This window comes from Narcine bancroftii, chromosome 5, assembly GCF_036971445.1.
Source record: "Narcine bancroftii isolate sNarBan1 chromosome 5, sNarBan1.hap1, whole genome shotgun sequence".
Lineage (NCBI taxonomy): Eukaryota > Metazoa > Chordata > Chondrichthyes > Torpediniformes > Narcinidae > Narcine > Narcine bancroftii.
Genome location: NC_091473.1, coordinates 57,406,117 through 57,423,978, shown reverse-complemented (window position 1 = coordinate 57,423,978; position 17,862 = coordinate 57,406,117). Strand labels below are relative to the sequence as shown.

General features: G+C 38.6%; 1 protein-coding gene across 1 annotated transcript in view; it reads right to left on the bottom strand.

Moving 5' to 3' along the window:
- LOC138762680 (procollagen galactosyltransferase 2-like) overlaps positions 1-17,862 on the bottom strand; it is a 175,726-nt gene that overhangs the window by 81,104 nt on the left and 76,760 nt on the right. Inside the window, exon 2 of the mRNA XM_069936279.1 lies at positions 245-355. Within this exon, the coding sequence (XP_069792380.1) occupies positions 245-355 (111 nt within the window). The remainder of the gene's footprint in view (positions 1-244; positions 356-17,862) is intronic.

Sequence of the window (17,862 nt, the reverse complement as noted above, 5' to 3'; positions counted from 1 at the left end):
TTGTACGCCAAAATATATGGTACTTGAAAGATAGAGGCAGTCGAGCAAAATATGTCACATGTGATGATTTTGCAAGCTTGTGACACTTGCAAGCAAGCTAATTTTCTGAGGAATAGGGCTTCCCTTTAAAGTAAGCAATGTCCCTCTAATTATTTTTGTTTTAGCTTCATTTAACCAAGGAAATGTATCTTTGAATGAGGGTCCCTGTGCTGCTCAGAATGGAGGTACAATGGTGAATACTCACGTGGGGTGATCCATTGGTCGCCACTCCACATAATGGTAAGCTGGCTGCACATTCTTTAACCACTCCCGGAGGACAGCAGTTGTATTGTCAATGTTGTGATCTGTGGCGGCCCTAAGGTAAAGTAACATTATTGCAAGTTAATCAAAGTTGGACATAGGGTCAACAAATATCCCATCCCCCACTGCTCATTTCCATGAGGTCTTGCAACCTATTCTTTCTTACAAGCCCAATCAACTCTGCTTTTCCCCATTTCAAGTTCAAATTTATCATTTTTAACATTTAAAATTAAAAATTTTATTTACCACACAGTAGAAATTGATTCTGGTCATTGAAACACTTGCTATCCAATTACACCCAATGAACTTACTCTCCTTTACGTTTTGGAGGGTGGGAGGAAACTGGAGTTGACTATACATATACAACCAGACGAAGCAGCATTTTTCCAGATCACAGAGCTCAAACATAATAATCATATTGTATATATATGTAAAGACACAATTTAAAATAAATATATCAATATTTTACAATAATTCACAGTTACAGGATACCACTCATCAATATCATGTACCTACCCCATGAGATAATGTCCAGAACATATTTGTGATTTGGAAGGAAACTGGAGCACCTGTGGGAAATCTGCATGGTTATGGAGACAACATGCCAACTCCACCCTGGGAGCATCTGGGATAAGGATTGCACATACGTCTCTGGCGCTGCGACCCAGCAGGCTTTATCAGCTGGACTACTGTGCTATCAAAGGTAGCAGTTTCTCACAATCTTTTTTTTAAAAGAGTCCCTTACGAACCCACAAAAAATAATTGGTGTCTTCTTTAGATTCTCTTTTACTCATGATTGAAACCTGCACTGTTCCAACCTGATACATTTCTTCCTGTAGTTGTGTCCAGAATCCTCTTACACATTGAATTCTTATTTACATCTGTAGAATGGCCAACAATGGAATTAGTTACATTGACGGCCACTGAAAATTCACCCCTAACAACCTTCATACAGCTGATGTAACAGAAGAAATTAATCTTTGGTATTGGGTGAAATAAAACTCTTGTAGATGTTATTTCCGAAAAAGCTCAGAATTGATTAAACCTATTGTCGCTTCAGTTGGTTTGATATCCAGCAGACCATCAATATGTCCAAAATTAAATTACGACTTGTAAGTGGGCACACTCTAGCGTTGAGAATAATATATATCTTTTGCAATTAATTAATTGAAGAGCCAGGGGTTGCAAATGTGCAGTTAATACAGCATCTGGAATTGACATGTGCTGTTAAGGAACCACATGTGGAATCTGCACTGTAGTCAAACAAGAACATCTAGAATCTGCAAGTGAACTGCGAAAGAACCACATATGGAATCCATTTTTTTGTTGTTAAGCAATCACAAATGGAAATTTCCTTGATTTTTTAGTTTATTTTTCAGTAAATATAATTTGTCATAAGTTTTAACCTTGACATGTTGAGAAGTTATGGCACAGACTCAATCACTAGCATTAGCAGGTGGCATGACATGCCTTAATTATTGCCAGTGCCTGACCTGGTTGACATTTAATTTCACAAGTACAAGGTAGATACAGGTCAAACTGGGTAAAGATGGCAGATTTCCTCCACTGCAGGACGTTAGTGGACCAGGTGTGATTTTACAATAATCCGGTAGATTTTTCAAGTTACAGATTTTTAAAAAATTACTTAAAATTAAATTCCATTTCTAATTTAATTAGTGTTGGGATTTCATTTGCTTTCTTATTTTGCCTGCTTTATCTCCTTCCCTTAATCTTGTTTTTTTTTCCAAATGTTTAGTTTTGCCTTCTATAGGCAATTCTATACATTCTGTTCATTTGGCTTCTAAACATAATTCTGACTGCTTGGATATTAATAGAGGTCAGTTCTACTGGCTTTGAGTGGGAGAGATGAAAGAGAATTCAAAGTTTGTAACAGAAAATCTAAGGATTAATTCTATATCATTTGGGTCTTCTGGTAGTGATTGACAGACATCTTCCAGTGAGGTGACAATGATTCCTGAGTGAACCACAGGATCTCACAGATCTGCTACTTGGAAGGAGTTTCTGAATCTAGGGATGATGGAAGTGTTGCAATCCCCAATCTGAAGTGAAGGCAGTAGGAAGGAGGGGATGGTCAGTACTGTTGGATGAGATGGGGAGTACTCCTGGATCACCAGCAGAGATGTGAACTTGTTTATTTTGTCTTTGAACTTTCCTAACCTCTCTTCAGTGGATATGTGATTTACTTCCCTCAGGAATCATGGAGCCAAATGCAACCAAATGACTTAGAATGGACATATTGCCAACCTGCTCCTTAGTTAAATCCAGAAGTGGAGATGGGAAGGAGGTGTGTGTTTGGGCTGCTTTTAACATTTGATCTGGTCCTAATCCATACATTTCTGGGTGTAAAGTTCCAGCCACATGTGCCTCACTGAGGATTTGTCAATCTGATTGGTTAATGAGCCTCTCAGTAGCTTTCCTACTCTGTGCAAAATGTAGACTCCCTCTGGAGATGATCCCATGCCAGATTAGGCTGGTATAACAGTGTCTTCAAGCAAACACTATCAATAAGCATATGGCCAGCCGTAGCACAAAGGAAGAGGTTTCTTTGCTACTGGTCACAATGTCCAGGACATCAACTAATGAGCATGGGAAATATTAACCCATTGGTCTGCAACTTTCCAACATGCTCAATAGGGGTTAGAAATATGTAACATACGATTAATAAATCTTAATTGAGCTGCTTCATAATAATTTTAAACATTAGGTAATTGTAAACCTCCCAAAGTGTACTGCCAGGTCAATTTATGCATCACTACTCTTGCTAATTTTCCTTTCCATAAAAATACTCGAACTACTTTATTTAAATCTTGAAAAAATGATTTTTGGAAGAGAACAAGGAATCGATTGAAACAAATATTGAATTTTTTGTGGAAAAATATCCATCTTTATTCAATTTACTCAACCTATTAAAGTTAAAGGTAAATCTTTCCACTTAATCAAATCCGCTTTAATCTTTCTCATTAATGGTACATAATTTAAGTTATACAATGATTGAAAATTTACATCAATCATTATCCCCGAGTACTTAATTTTATCAGTCCATCGAAATTTACTAATTTGTCTAGATTGATTGTAATTTCCTTCAGAAATTGGTAATATTTCACTTTTATCCCAATTCACTTTATATCCAGATAATTTACCATATAATTCTAAATAATTTTGCAATTAAATTAAAGATTAATCAGGATTTGTTAAATATATTAAAACATCATCAGCAAATAAATTAATCTTGTATTCATCCTGTCCAATCCTTATACCTGTAATATTCTCATTTTGCCTGATAGCCTGAGCTAACGGTTCAATGACCAACGCAAATAGGTCTGGTGACAATGGACGACCTTGACCTTAACCTTAATGCGTTAATTAAAAAAAAAGAAGTTTGACCATTTGTTGCCACCCTTGCTATAGGATTGTTATATAATGCCTTCACCAAACCAATAAATAAGGGTCCAAATTTATATTTCTCCAAAACTTTAAATAAAAATTCCATTTGACCCTATCAAAAGCTTTTTCAGCATCTAATGATACTACCATTGATAGGTTGGGTTGCTGAAATGAAGCACTGATCAATGAAACCACTCTAAGAATATTATCTGAAGCATACCTATCTTTAATAAAACCAGCCTGATCAGAATGTACTAATTGTGGCAAATACTTTGCTAATCTATTTGCTAATAATTTCACTTTTATTTTATAATCCACATTTAATAAATAAATTGGTTGATAAGAAGAAACCTTCAATGGGTCTCTGTCTTTTTTTGGTATAACTTATTAATGTACTCAAACACGAGTCTGGTAAAGCTTGTTCCTGAGTTACCTGATTAAGAACATCCAAGAATACACAGGACAGATCATCATAAAAAACTTTATAAAATTCAGCAGTAAACCCATCATCTCCTGGTGATTTCCCATTAGGCATTTGTTGAATAACATCCTTTATTTCTAAATCTGTAAAAGGAGAATCCAACTTTCTCACATCCTCCTCTTTAATATTGGTAAATTTAACTCTGACAAAAATGATGATGATGAACAGTTTGTGTCTGAAGCTTTCTTAACTTTAAGTCAAGCTAAGGAGAATATTTTGATTGGGGGAAGACTTCAATTGTGTGTTAGACCCATTTTTGGATAAATATTTGAAGTTAAGAAAAAAATCGAAAGCAGCAATTCAATTGGTTTCCTTGATGAAAGACCTGAATTGGATAGAGGTCTGGAGAAGATTAAATCCTACTGAGAAAATTTTTTCATTTTATTCTTTACGTCATGGTTCATTTTCTAGGATTGATTTTTTTTTTTATATAGCATCAATATGCTCAATAGGAATTACACAAGGAAAAGTAAAAATTCAAGAACTAGAAACCAAAGCAGAAGTTGGGAGAGATACAAAATTTAAGTCCAAAAGTCTTTCTTTACAATTTTCCTTTTGCTTCACTCTGAGGGCTCATACTGGGATACTTTCCATTGAATCAGAATGTATTATCATGAGCAGATCAGAAAATTTGTTGTTTTCCAGCTGCATTAACAATGAAAATATTTGATGAAAAAATATATTAATAAATGCAAAAATAAGAGAAAGGGAGGTAGTGTTTGTGGTTCATTGTCCATTCAGAAATCTGACGCCAGAGAGGAAGAAGCTGTACTTGGGCTGCTGGGTGTTCATCTTCAGGCTCCTGTACTTCCTTCTTGATGGTAACAGTGTGAAGAGGACATGGTCTGTGTGGTGAGGGTCCTTGAGGATGGCGGCCATTTTCTTAAGACCGCCTCTTATAGATGATGTCCTCAATAGAGGTGGAGATTGATGTCCATGATCACACTGGCCAAGTTCACAACTCTCTGTAGTTTTTTTTTGTTCTGTACATTAGCACCTCCATACCAGACTCTTTCATAACCAGTCAGAATGCTCTCCATGGTAGGGATGTGGAAATTTGCAAGAGTCTTTGGTGACATACCAAATCTCCACAAACTCCTCACAAAGTATAACTACTGGTAAGCTGCCTTTGTCATTGCATCAACATGGAGACCCTGGGACAGATCTTCAGAGATTTTGGCACCATGGAACATGAAGTTCTTAGCCATTTCCACTGCTGACCCCCTCGATGAGGACTAGTTTGTGTTCTCCTGATTTCCCATTCCTGAAGTCCACAATTTGCTCCTTGGGTTTGCTAACAATGATTGCAATGTTGTTGTGGCATCACTCAACTAACTGATCGATCTCCTTCCTGTACACTTCCTCATTGCCACCTGTGACTCTGACAACAACCATGGTTTCATTGGCATTTTTATAAATGGCCTAGTCACACAGAAATGGGTATATAGCGAGTAAAGCAATGGACTAAGCATGCATCCATGAGGTGCATCTGTGTTGACCGTCAGTGAGGAGATGTTATTTTCAATTTGTACAGACTGTTGTCTTCGATGAGGAAGTCAAGGATCCAGTTGCAGAGTGGGGGTGCAGAGGCCCAGATTTTAGAGCTTGTTGACCAGCACTGAAGGAATGATGGTGTTGAAAGCTGAGCTGTGGACAATGAAAAGTAGCCTGATGTGTGTTTTGCTGTTGTCTACATGATTTCTTGGTGCCTGCCACATTGACCACCGCCAGTGGGCTGATATCGCCTCAAACCGTGCATCTTGGTGCCTCACAGTTCAGCAGGCAGCAACCTCCTTTGAAGAAGACCGCAGAGCCCACCTCACTGACAAAAAAACAAAGGAGGAAAAAACCAACACCCAACCCAACCAACCAATTTTCCCTTGCAACCGCTGCAACCGTGCCTGCCTGTCCCACATCGGACTTGTCAGTCACCAACGAGCCTGCAGCAGACGTGGACGTACCCCTCCATAAATCTTCGTCTGCGAAGCCAAGCCAAAGACATAATCCAGAGCTGAGTGGAGAGCCAGTGAATTGTGATGGTTGGCAAATTGCAGTGGTTCTATTTCTTTATTGAGGTGCAAGTTAATTCTGGCCATGACCAATCTCTCAAAGCATTCCATCACAGTAGACACGAGTTTTACTGAGGAATCGTTGTTGAGGCAGCTTACCCTGTTCTTCTTTGGCACAGGGATGATTGGTGCCCTTTTAAAGCAGGTGGGAACCTTTGGCTGCAGCAATGAGAGATTAAAAATGTCCACGGGTGGCACAGATTTTTAGTACCCTGCCAGGTATGCCGTCAGAGCCTGATGCCTTCCAAGTCAACGTCCTCTTAAAAGCTGTTCTGACATTGGCTGCAGAGACAGGTATTACAGGGATTCTCCAGCTATAGTTGAGTTCTCCTTCTCAAAGTTAGCATAAAAGATGTTCAGCTCATCGGGCCACTGCCAGAGGAAGTTATATAAATTGGTACAATTACAACATTCAAAAAACATTTGGACAGATATGTGGATAGAAGGGCTGAGAAGGATATGAACCAAATGCCAGCAAATGTGATTAGCCTGGTTGCTAATTTGGTCAGCATGGACATGTTGGTCTGATGGCCCTGCTCCATACTGTATGACTTGATAACACCAAAGAATTCATTTGCCTTACGAGTTGGGTATGTCAAATGTAAAATTCCATAAAAACCATCATAATTATTACAAGGACAAATGACAGCTATTGATTTTTTTTTAACCCCATGAAATTTTGGGCTTTACTTTCCATTCAAGCTGAGTGAATTATCTGATTCCAACTAATTGTTTGCAATCCCATGCATTGCCTTATGTAATAGAAGATTTAAACTGTTTTTTTACTTCTGCAGCTGCAAGGCTGAGAACCTGCTTGTTTTTTAGAATCAGCAGACATAATCCAATTTACACCATGAGGCCCAGGATTTACACCTAAATTCCACCAATGGGGCCCAGGATGCAGTTGAATCAGAAGACATTATCTAATTTACACTATGGGGCCCAGGGATTCATATGAATCAGTAGACATTATCCAACTTCCACCATGAGGCTCAGAGACTGTCAGGAGACCTTGAGAAGATAATTAAGTCATTTGTTCAAAGAGATAAGATCTGAAGTAAACAACTTTTGGGTAACATAAGCCATGGTCCCACTACTGAAATTTGAGACTCTCCAAGAGGTGGCAACATCTCTCAGCAAGAAGAAGAACTTCAAGAGTCCAGCTAACGTCCCGGTCGAGGGAGGTGGAGAAGATGCTACCGGTGCCCCAACAACCTACTACAAGTGTGCAGTCGTTGCCTTGCTTCGGCAGTTGGGACCAGTCCAGGCATTGATAAGTATAATTGGGAAGGGCTTGCATATTGTAGTGTGAATTCAGCTTTAGATTTAGTAATAAAGACTTGTATAAACTGAACTGCTCTCGGTGTGTGTGTCTATTTTCTTTCGGTGGCTCAAACACTGTGACCAATCTAAAACGAACAAAATGTGAGGTATAAGTTTACCCAAGACACCTTACATGCTATGTTTCACTTCTATCTCTCTTTCCAACTTTTCTCTGATTGCAAATGGATTGACAACTGCTCAATTCCTGACACTTCACTGTGAAAGAAGAGGTGGGACATTTTGAGAAAAGTTTAGAATTTTGCAAATGTGTGTTTTGTTCTTTTCCTCAAAGATGCAATTAACCTATTGTAATGGAAAATTTCTGGCTCGCAGACCAGGAATATTTGACAGAAATAAACTGGCCATTCAGCACAATGATACAAATCCACACTAATTTTTTTTATTGTCAGAAATTCTGAGGTTTCAATGCAGAAAATAGTGATAACTTTTCTGATTTTGTGCAGCGGTTCTAATGAATATATTGAGATCATTAATTACAGGGTAAATCACTATAAAAAGTTCAAGTTGTTGAAACTTCTCAAAATGCAAAAGGGTTAATTATATGTTTACTTTCATAACACAGCCTTGAGGAGACCAAGCCAATACTGCCAATTAATCAAAGTTATAGACTACGGAAGACAATGCATTGCCACATTACAATCATCACGCCACGAAATTCACAGCAGAATAAATCTGTAACAGTCCAGCTCTGGTACATAAATGGGATAGGATTAAGAGTAAGAGGTTTGGATTAACAACTTTCCTCTCATTGTAACAAATAATAGATAACCAACAACTAGTTGTTTCCGAGTAGCCCCTAACACTCAGGCTTGTCTATCCGACACTAAGTATTTTTCTCTTCGTTGATCATTTCTGGCTGCTGTAAGAGCAGGGATCTCCCAGTGGCAATACATTTCAATTCCCCCACCCCATTCCCATGCCGACATACTTGACCATGGTCTGGTACCCTGTCAAACTGAGACCATCTGCAAATTGGAGGAACAACACCTCGTATTACATCTGAGCACTGTCTGACCAGATGGCATTAACAATGACCTCCAGTTTCCATTAGCTACCCCTCATCCCCCTTTTCCCAATCACTCATTCTCCTTTCCTCCAGTTCTGCATTCACAGAGCTACTCTCATTACCCAATCACTTCTCAGATTTTCTCACCTGTCCTCCTATTCATGTCCTTCTTCCCTCCTCCCCCTGCCTTTTTATTAAGACATCTGCCTTTTTTTTTGCTCATACCTTAATGAAAGGTTCAGGCCTGAAATATTGGTTCTTTTGTCATTGCCTCCTATGGACTCAGCAGGTCCAACAGTGTCCATAGGAGGCACTTTTGTGCATTAACTATTTTTATCTTTCCATTTATTGCTACTTTCTCTTTCATACTTGGACATATCCAAAGTAGGGCCAATAATTTAAAAAATATTTGATGGCTATGAAACTAGTTATGAATAATATCAATTAAGGACTTTGTTTAATCCATGACTTTAGAAGAACTTTTAATCTCCATCCATGTAAGCAATCTGAATTTGATATATTGAAAATGCTGGATACCTCAGTCGGCCTGTGTTGATGCAACTTCTTATTAATTTATTCATTTTTCAGGATCAAGGCTTTTCTGGCAAGGCTAGAATTCTATTCTCTATCTGCTCTTGGACTGAGATGTCAACTACAAGTCATTCACATGGGATGATCTGCAGTTCAATTTCCCCAGGCCAGGCGAGGACAGCACATTTCCGCCCTGGAAAGGCTTCAATGGACCATATCAGTTTTGTGGCAGTGCACCAAATTTGTGGTTATCATTTCTTGTGACGAGGTTGTTTTAATTCCACAATTGAGAGTTGGGGTGGGATTTGAAATCAAATTTCAGAATAATTATAGAAGCACAAAAACTGCAAATGCTGGAACCTTGGCCCAACTATGAGATGCTGGAAGAACTCTGCAGGTCAGGCAGCATCCATGGGAGGAAATGACTGAAGGGTCCCATCTCGAAACCTTGACTGACCATTTCTACCCATAAGTGCTGCCTGACCCATTGATTTCCTCCAGCATCTCATTGCTTGGGGATTATTGTCAGTCTCTTAAAGGCTGCACCAACTCCAGCTAATAGATATTGCAAATCTCCATGAAACTTCAGGTTTATGAAGTTATTGCCTCCATAGATTATCTGCCTGTCCCGCATCGGACTGGTCAGCCACAAACGAGCCTGCAGCTGACGTGGACTTTTTTACCCCCTCCATAAATCTTCGTCCGCGAAGCCAAGCCAAAGAAGAAAGAAAGAAAGAAAGAAGAGATTATCATAATAGTTTTCAATGAGAACTAAACTGTAGCTACCAATAAATTTATAGTAAAAATAGTTTGTGAGTTACCCTGTTTGACTCAAATTTCTTGTTTGGCTTTTGACAACCCTTGGGCAATTAACATATCTTCAATAAAGTACGCAGTTATTTTTGGACAGCTGACTTTTCAAAATAGGTTCTACCTGAACATACACTTTAATCAGCAGAGAAGAGAAAATCTTAATTGACAAGCCCATGATTAGAAGCAAAGGTTAGTGCCAGTAAGTTATTACAGTTTTTCATGGTATTAAGCAGGAGGATTTAGCATTGTTTGTTTAAAAATATTATGTTGCATGTGATTTCAATTAGTTGAACAGTTCCTGCAGTTATTACATTATTCAGACCTAGCACTTCAATCAGGCTGCATGCTGTCTGACATTCTTTGATGTTGTGTGTGGAATTTTCCTTCACCTTTTCTTTTTGTCGAAAGCACTGCTGAGCTCTAAAATGAAAGCATTTGGCCCTCTTTTCCTGACACCTGCAGAAGGCTTTTCTCATCTATCAATTGCTTATCTCAGCAAAAATGGCCTTGAAGACAAAATGAACCATCCCAACTGGGCCACCAGAAAAACTGGAGTGCCACCCAGTTCCTGGGTTCCTCTACCTCTTTAAACGTACAAGTGGACAAACTAGGAGCAAGAGTAGGTAATTGAGCTGATTGAGCTCGCTCTGCCATTCAATAGGATCACGGCTGATCTGTAATATTAAATCTACATATCTAGCTCTCCTTTAGAAAAGAAAGATCAGTAAATCAGAAATATAAATTTAAATTAATTGCTAGAAAGTTTGGAGGAAATTTTAAAATAATTATTTCACTCAACAAGGAGTTTGTAGGGATATCTGACACACATCACTGAAAAGTTGGTGGAGGCAGAAACTTTTAAACATTTTCAAGAAGCACCTGGATGAGCACTTAAAAAAGACCAAGAGCATGGAAGAGGAATTAACCAATGGCTACTCGTTGAACAATAGGCTAAATGTTCTCCCCGCCATTTATTTCTTTGATTCTATGATGAGTAGCACTTCCTCTCTGCTTGTGTTCCCCCACATATTCATTACTTTCCAATTGTAATTCAGGTATACCCCACTTTACTAAAGTAGAGTTCCTATAAAACCATTCGTAAGCCAAAATGGTGTAAAGCGAAGATCCATTCACTACTATTGAAGGCTATTTTCGTAAGAGAGAAAGCTCATACAAATTTCTTTCAGAGAGCAAACACAGGTTCCTTCGTCAAAGTGAATTTGCGTAAAGCAAGTATTCATAACTGGGGAATAACCAAATCCTTCAGCCACTCCAGGTCCTTGCAAATTAAATACATGCTTTTGCATGTCAGATAATGAGAGAATAACTTTTTTTAAGTCATGTAGAACGCGTCGAAAGAATCAAAGGCTTGTTGATCCAAACCAAGGCTTTTATTAACTAGAAGACTGGAGCATATCACATGTGGGTCGACCAGTCCAGAATGACCTGGTCTGGCGAGGAGCAATCCTTTAAGACCTGCCAGTAGGCGTGGCTATGCTCTCAGCCAATCACAGTCATCCTACACTACAATCTGTACATATGCACATTGGTGATAGAATCTGTACTATCACAAGTCATCTCCCACAATGCTTCCCACAATCCAGGACAGCAGGGTTAACTCATCATTTTTAAAGTAGGTACGCAAAAAAAAAATCAAGAGTATGTGGCGGCACGCATCCGCATGGCGAACCGGCCCCGCTTGTATCGCCACGTGGCGGGGCAGCCGTGGAGAAATGGTGTCGTCAGAGGTTTCTCTCTGTCTCCAGCGTCCCTTCCAGCGCGCACCCTGGGCAGCGATTATGATGTCACAATGCACCAGGTGACTGAGCTCATGCTGCCCTTAAAGGGGCGCTGAATTTGAATGAAAACAGTCGTTAGCGACCCTCAACGTGGTGGCTGTGTTTCTTCTACTGCTCACTCCGCCACTGTATGACATTTTGTGACTTTTTAATTCCGACCCTGTGCAAGTAGAATTTCACCTGAATGCCCTCAATTAGTCCTGTCAAACTCAAATAAAGCTCAACTTCATCCAAAATGAACAGTCCTAAATTGTGAAAATCACCTTCCATTCTTTGCATGAACCTATTTCACACCCCCTACCAGCAGAAATTGTTCCAGTTTTAGTTCAAAGGGGAGGTTGGGCTCACTTGGATTGTTTTCTCTGGAGCTTTGAAGCTGAGTGGTGACCTGATAGAAGTTTAAAATTGTCAGAGGGCTTCATATGATCGATGGTCAAAGTCTTTTTCCTTGAGTAGAAATACCAAACACTAGAGGGTATAGTTTTAATGTGAGAGGGGTAAAGTTTAAAGGAGGTTCACAAGGCAGATTTTTGTTTTACAAGAGAATGGTAAATGTCTGGACATGCTGCCAGGAGAAGTGGTGGAAGCAGATATGATAGCAATGTTTAAGGGACATTTAGACAGACACAAACAAGCAAGAAAAAGACAGAAATAGACCATGTACAGATGCGCCGTTTCAATTGGCATCATGGTTGACATAAATGTTGTGGACTGAGGGACCTGTTCTTGTGCTGTACAATAACTACCAATTCCAAATGAATTCTTCAATAAGTTGGGAAATCACCCAAAGGAGATAGATATTTTGATAGGAAGGACTCAGAAGGATATACTGCACATGTAGACCTAAAGGAGGCATATGTGACTAGCCCAGATAACCAACTTGGTAGGCATGAACGAGTTAATGAGAGACCTGTTTTGTGCTGTATGACTATGAGATATGTTCAGCCTTGAGTGAGTTTAACAAATGATCCATTGTAATTACAGATTTTATTGCATGAGCTTTATTAAAATTTATTTGGTCACATGGGTGTATATGGTCAAATGGGTATATTTGGGTGGTGCAGGGTCGAGGCCTTTCACTGTGCTGAATCTCTAAAAAAAAATGGTGGGGCCAGTAATGTGAGATCTTCAGCTTAGATGATAAGGTCAGCAACATCCATTTCAATTCCTTAACACATAGCTGAAGGACTAAGCTCACAGATATTCACTTTGGATTGAGTTGAGGCTTGTCTAAACTCTACTGTGGTAGTGGATGGGGAATTCAGGTGAAATCCACTTGTTTCTTGTAGTCAGAAGTAAAAAGGTACAAAACTCGCTGGTTGAATATTGTGGCTGCAATACAAGCACTGTACCAATTGAATTAATTGACTGGATCCTATAAGAACAAGGTAGATATGAATGGAGGGTTTTTGCAAGGCCACCACAAAGTTATAATTTTTGAAAACTTGATTCCCTTCAGCAGTTTTGAAATGAAAAGCACATTGGCACAACCTCCAACAAGTTTTAGATTTATTTTTACATTTTAACTTAAATTGACAATTCTAAAGCATGGCTGGTGTGAGATGAAGTCATTTTTTTTACTGAGAATACAAATTGCATTATTTTCTATTAAAACAACACAGATGTTAGTAATCTAAAATTCAAATAAATCAAGCTGATGATATTCAACATCTGTGGAGAGAGGAGAGAGAAAAATAACTAATATTGCAGGGCAATGTCTCACTCCGCACAAACACAGAATATTTTCAGTATTTAGACAATCTATTTGATATTCAAATTGTACTGTCCCTGCTGCTGTAGCAATTCTTGCTCAGTTGCCAATTCTCATTAAATTCTGCAGGGGGTCCACTCCACTGTTGCAATTAATGGTAGTTCTACTTTACTAATAAGTCAATAGGGTAGCAGTTACCCTGCTGGAAGAAGTCTGCTGATATTTCCACTGGCAGAGACTTCATTGGCAACTGAATGGTGCAAAATTTTAAGACACTCTAAGCCATCAACGAACAGTGGTTGTTATTACAAATAGCACAAACAAAGGCAACAGATAATTTGTTTTGAAATACCTACATGAGATGAAAGCTGGCTAATTTTTCAGTTGTGAATGACAGAGAGTGGCATTTAAATAAACATTTGGATCTTCTTACATTTCACTCCAAAAAATCTCCCTTTGTTGGATAATTGGGCTCTTGTCTTTGCTTATAACTAGGCAAGTACAAATTAATAAGTGAAATCATAACACTGATGTTCAGTATGGGTACAGCCTGACCACTCAAGTCAAGTCTATTGTCATCTGACTGGAGGACAAGCATTTCCCGACGAAACTGCGCTCTCCATTCCTCATTCCAAAAATAAAGGAGACATAACGCACAAACAGACAAACATTACATATGCGGGACAAACATTTCATCTAAATAAATAAATATTGTTTCATGACTATGAGTGTGGTGAATGTCTGCCAAGCTGCCTGTCTCCCCTCTGGCGAGCATTGCTGTACTAACATTGGCTGTGCATTATCTCTACTGTTAAGGACACTCCCCTTGGATATAACTGTATATGCACCTATTGTCTTTCATTTTTGTACCATGAGTTTCTGCTAATAAAAGCCATGATTATTGTTTGACCACATCGTCTTTGTCTACATCAACTGGCACTTCAATGAGAGCCAAGGGTGGTTAGTGTGAGCAATGCCTTTGGTTGTTCAGCATTCCTTCTGCAAACCTTGATACAAACATGGACCCAAGTGCTGAATTCTGGAGGGCGACTGCTTTGGATCAAAGCAAAGTTTAACTTGCCACATCAAGTCATTTCAGCAGAGCAGAGATCAAAGAACATTAGGGGAAAATGCTCCAGTGGCTCATGTCACAATTTACGCAAAAGAAGATGGCCATGGTTGACAGAGATCTGAGTCCTGAGTCCAAACCATTCTCGGCTGTTTCTTCTTTGTATTCTAAGATCAGAAATGGGGACATTCATTGACAATTGCACATTGTTCACAATCCTCAACAAAGGGAACTAATTCATGCAGAAGGACCAAGGCAACATTCAGGCATTATCAGAAGAGTTTACAGTAACCTTCGCACCTCATTAGTGTTAAGCAACGACCATCTCGACAAGAAAGAATTAAATGACCTTACCTTGGTATTCCATAGCATTTCTATTATTGAGGACCTACCATCCATATCCTTGGGTAACCATAGGCAAGAAACTCAATTAAACCAGCCACATGAATACTGTGGTTACAAGATCTGATCAGAAGCTGAGAATCTAGTATTGGGTACCTCACCTTCTGACCCCCTAAAGCACCTGCCATGTGAAAGGCACAAATCAGAAGCATGACACCTACTTGAAGTATAGCACCAGCTCTCAAGAAGCTGGACACAAACCTAGAAAAAGCAGCCGCACAACTGGTACTTCATCAATCCTCTAAACATTCAGTGCCCCCACCATTGGCACATAATATACACCAACTATAAAATGCATTGCAGTTACTAGCTTAAGCTACTCAAACCTGCAAACGCTCTCTAAAAAGAACAAGAGCAGCAAGCATATGGGAACATCGGCACTTGATTTCCTTTCAAGTTACAGGCTTTTCATATGGTGTTTCAACCTGAAACTCTCTCCCCAAAAGCATAACGAATGCAGCAGTCAAAGTACATGTCTTCATGGTTATATCCCATTTAGAGAAAGCATCAAATACTGGTCTTGCTAGCATTGCCCATTTCTCATTTAAAAGAAGAATAAGAAATGAAATGGGACTATCTTTGCACATTTATAATTGATAATGGAATGATGAGAACTGAAGGCATGCCATCATTCTCCAACACAGTGGGGAACCTCATACCAAAAGGAGAAATTAATGTAGAACCTCGGTGCATCAGACACCAATCATCAAAATAAGTGTTTACAAACATATCTGAGACTATAATAACTTTACAACCAGTTCTGGAAAGTATTAGTGGTGTTGGGGGAAAAAAAACTGATACCCTCAACAATATTTGTTACCCAGGCAAGAAAATAATTTTATTTCAAAGGTTATAATCTTGAAATGTTGACTCTGTTTTTATCTCTCAGTTTTCAGAGTAATTACCGTTTGAATTTTAAATATAGGCGGCTGATATTTTCCAAAGAATATGTCAGGTTAAGGAATTTTGGTCTCGAGACATTGATTCAAAATTCCTGTCATTATATGCCTGGAGGCAGTACTCCCAATGGTGACTGAAATTGATCTTTAAGTGGATTATTTGTACTGGAGCAAACAAAAATTGTTTTTTTTCTGAGATACTGTTGAAGTTCTGGGATTGAGTTATGCTTCCTGTCGTTCACAGAGACACTTTTTAAAATAGCTTCTATTAACTGTAAGTCACACTTTGTCTCCAATTTACTGGCTAACAGTACACATCATAGGTTGACACAAGACAATTTATTGATAATGCTGCAACTCACAGGCTGACATTGTTCTTTTCATTTATTGATATTTTGGAACTCATAGGCGCAAGGCTGATGCAGGGCAATTGCAATAGATGATGCAGTGTTTTTCATTAGCTAATACAATTCATTGACTGAACAGATGACATTTGTTGGCTGATGTGGTGCAACTTAAAGGTTGACAATATGGTAACAATAAAAGATATTTAACTTAGTCCCAATAGTTTAGATTCCACCAGAATATTCATAAAATTAACAAAATGGCAAAATTAAATCACAGCAATTATTCATCCAATGAACTGACAGCCTGGCTGGTTACAAGAAATGGCAGAACATCAGACAAATTATTACCACTGCAATTTAGATAAATTATGGTAGTAACTTGCCACAAATAAAACCACCCAAATGAAGCAATAATACGTTTTAAATAGTACTGAATTTTCCAGTGGCTGCACCCATCTAATCTCCAGAAAACCCATAGAATAATAGCAATCAAAGTGGCTCATTTCTAGGCTTACAGCATTTCCTTGGGTAATATCTTTATATATTTAATTAATTTTTAAAATATCTTTACTGGGGCTGCATCCATCAAGTGAATGTTGTACAAATAAAGTTGCAAGTTAGAAAACACAATGTTTCCGTCAGCAGCAAGATGAAGGAATCATAGATAGGCCAGGGATTCCACGGAGCAAGCACGTGCATTAGAAGGAAGCAAATCAAGAAAACCCTTAGCTGCAGTTCGTACAAAACTTCCGATCTTTCCGAGTCAGGGTGGGAATGTTTCAACGAACTGCGTCTCCTTCAGAAACTTGTATCATTAGTTCACAAGTTGGCTGTTTGCAGAGCACAAAGATAACAATTTCTATAAATTGAAAATTTTGAAAAATATATTCTTAATCTCAACTCATTGGACTAGTAATAGTCAAAATACCTTGGTTCTTGAGTTTGAATTTGATTGTATAAATTATATAAGTGTAGATGATGAGTTGAGACTTGCTTTTTAATCTTTCTGCATTTGCAGCTTCATCCACAGATCCCAAAGCAAGGTTGTAAAAAAATAACCACACTAATAACAAAATGATAGTTATGAGTCAATGGCTCCTGGGAATCACTTCATACACATTGCTCTCCTACTCACTTTACACAGTCTTGCAGGAATAGGAGGAAGGTGGCATACCATGAGTTACTTGAAGATCTATGTCCAAACTTTATCTAATTCTCTTGGCTTGTCATCCTCTATGCCCTTTGGAAGTGAAGTTCTTTTCATTTTGGATTTAGATATAATAATTGGCAGGGTCTATTGCTTTAACGAGAGTTCCGCATTTTTATTCACCCTTTTATGAAGTTTCCTCATCTCTCCTGTGTGTGTTTCATCACCTTGACCCAGACCCCCTCACTAGCATAAAGTATCTCACATCCTTCCTAACAGAATCAATAAGATCTCCATCACATCTTCTTCGGCCACTGAAATACAAATTTACTTTAAACAACCACTCACCATAATTTAATGCCAGGAACACTAATGTATTGCACAGTACTCCTTCAAAAACAAATATGTTGTTTCTAAATTGTAGTGGCCAGAACTGTGCACGTTGTTCCAGATGTGGCCTTTCCAGAAGTTTCTACAGCTTTAGTAAACCTCACCCTCATTATAATTATGTCTAGAATATAAAGGCCATCATACCATAG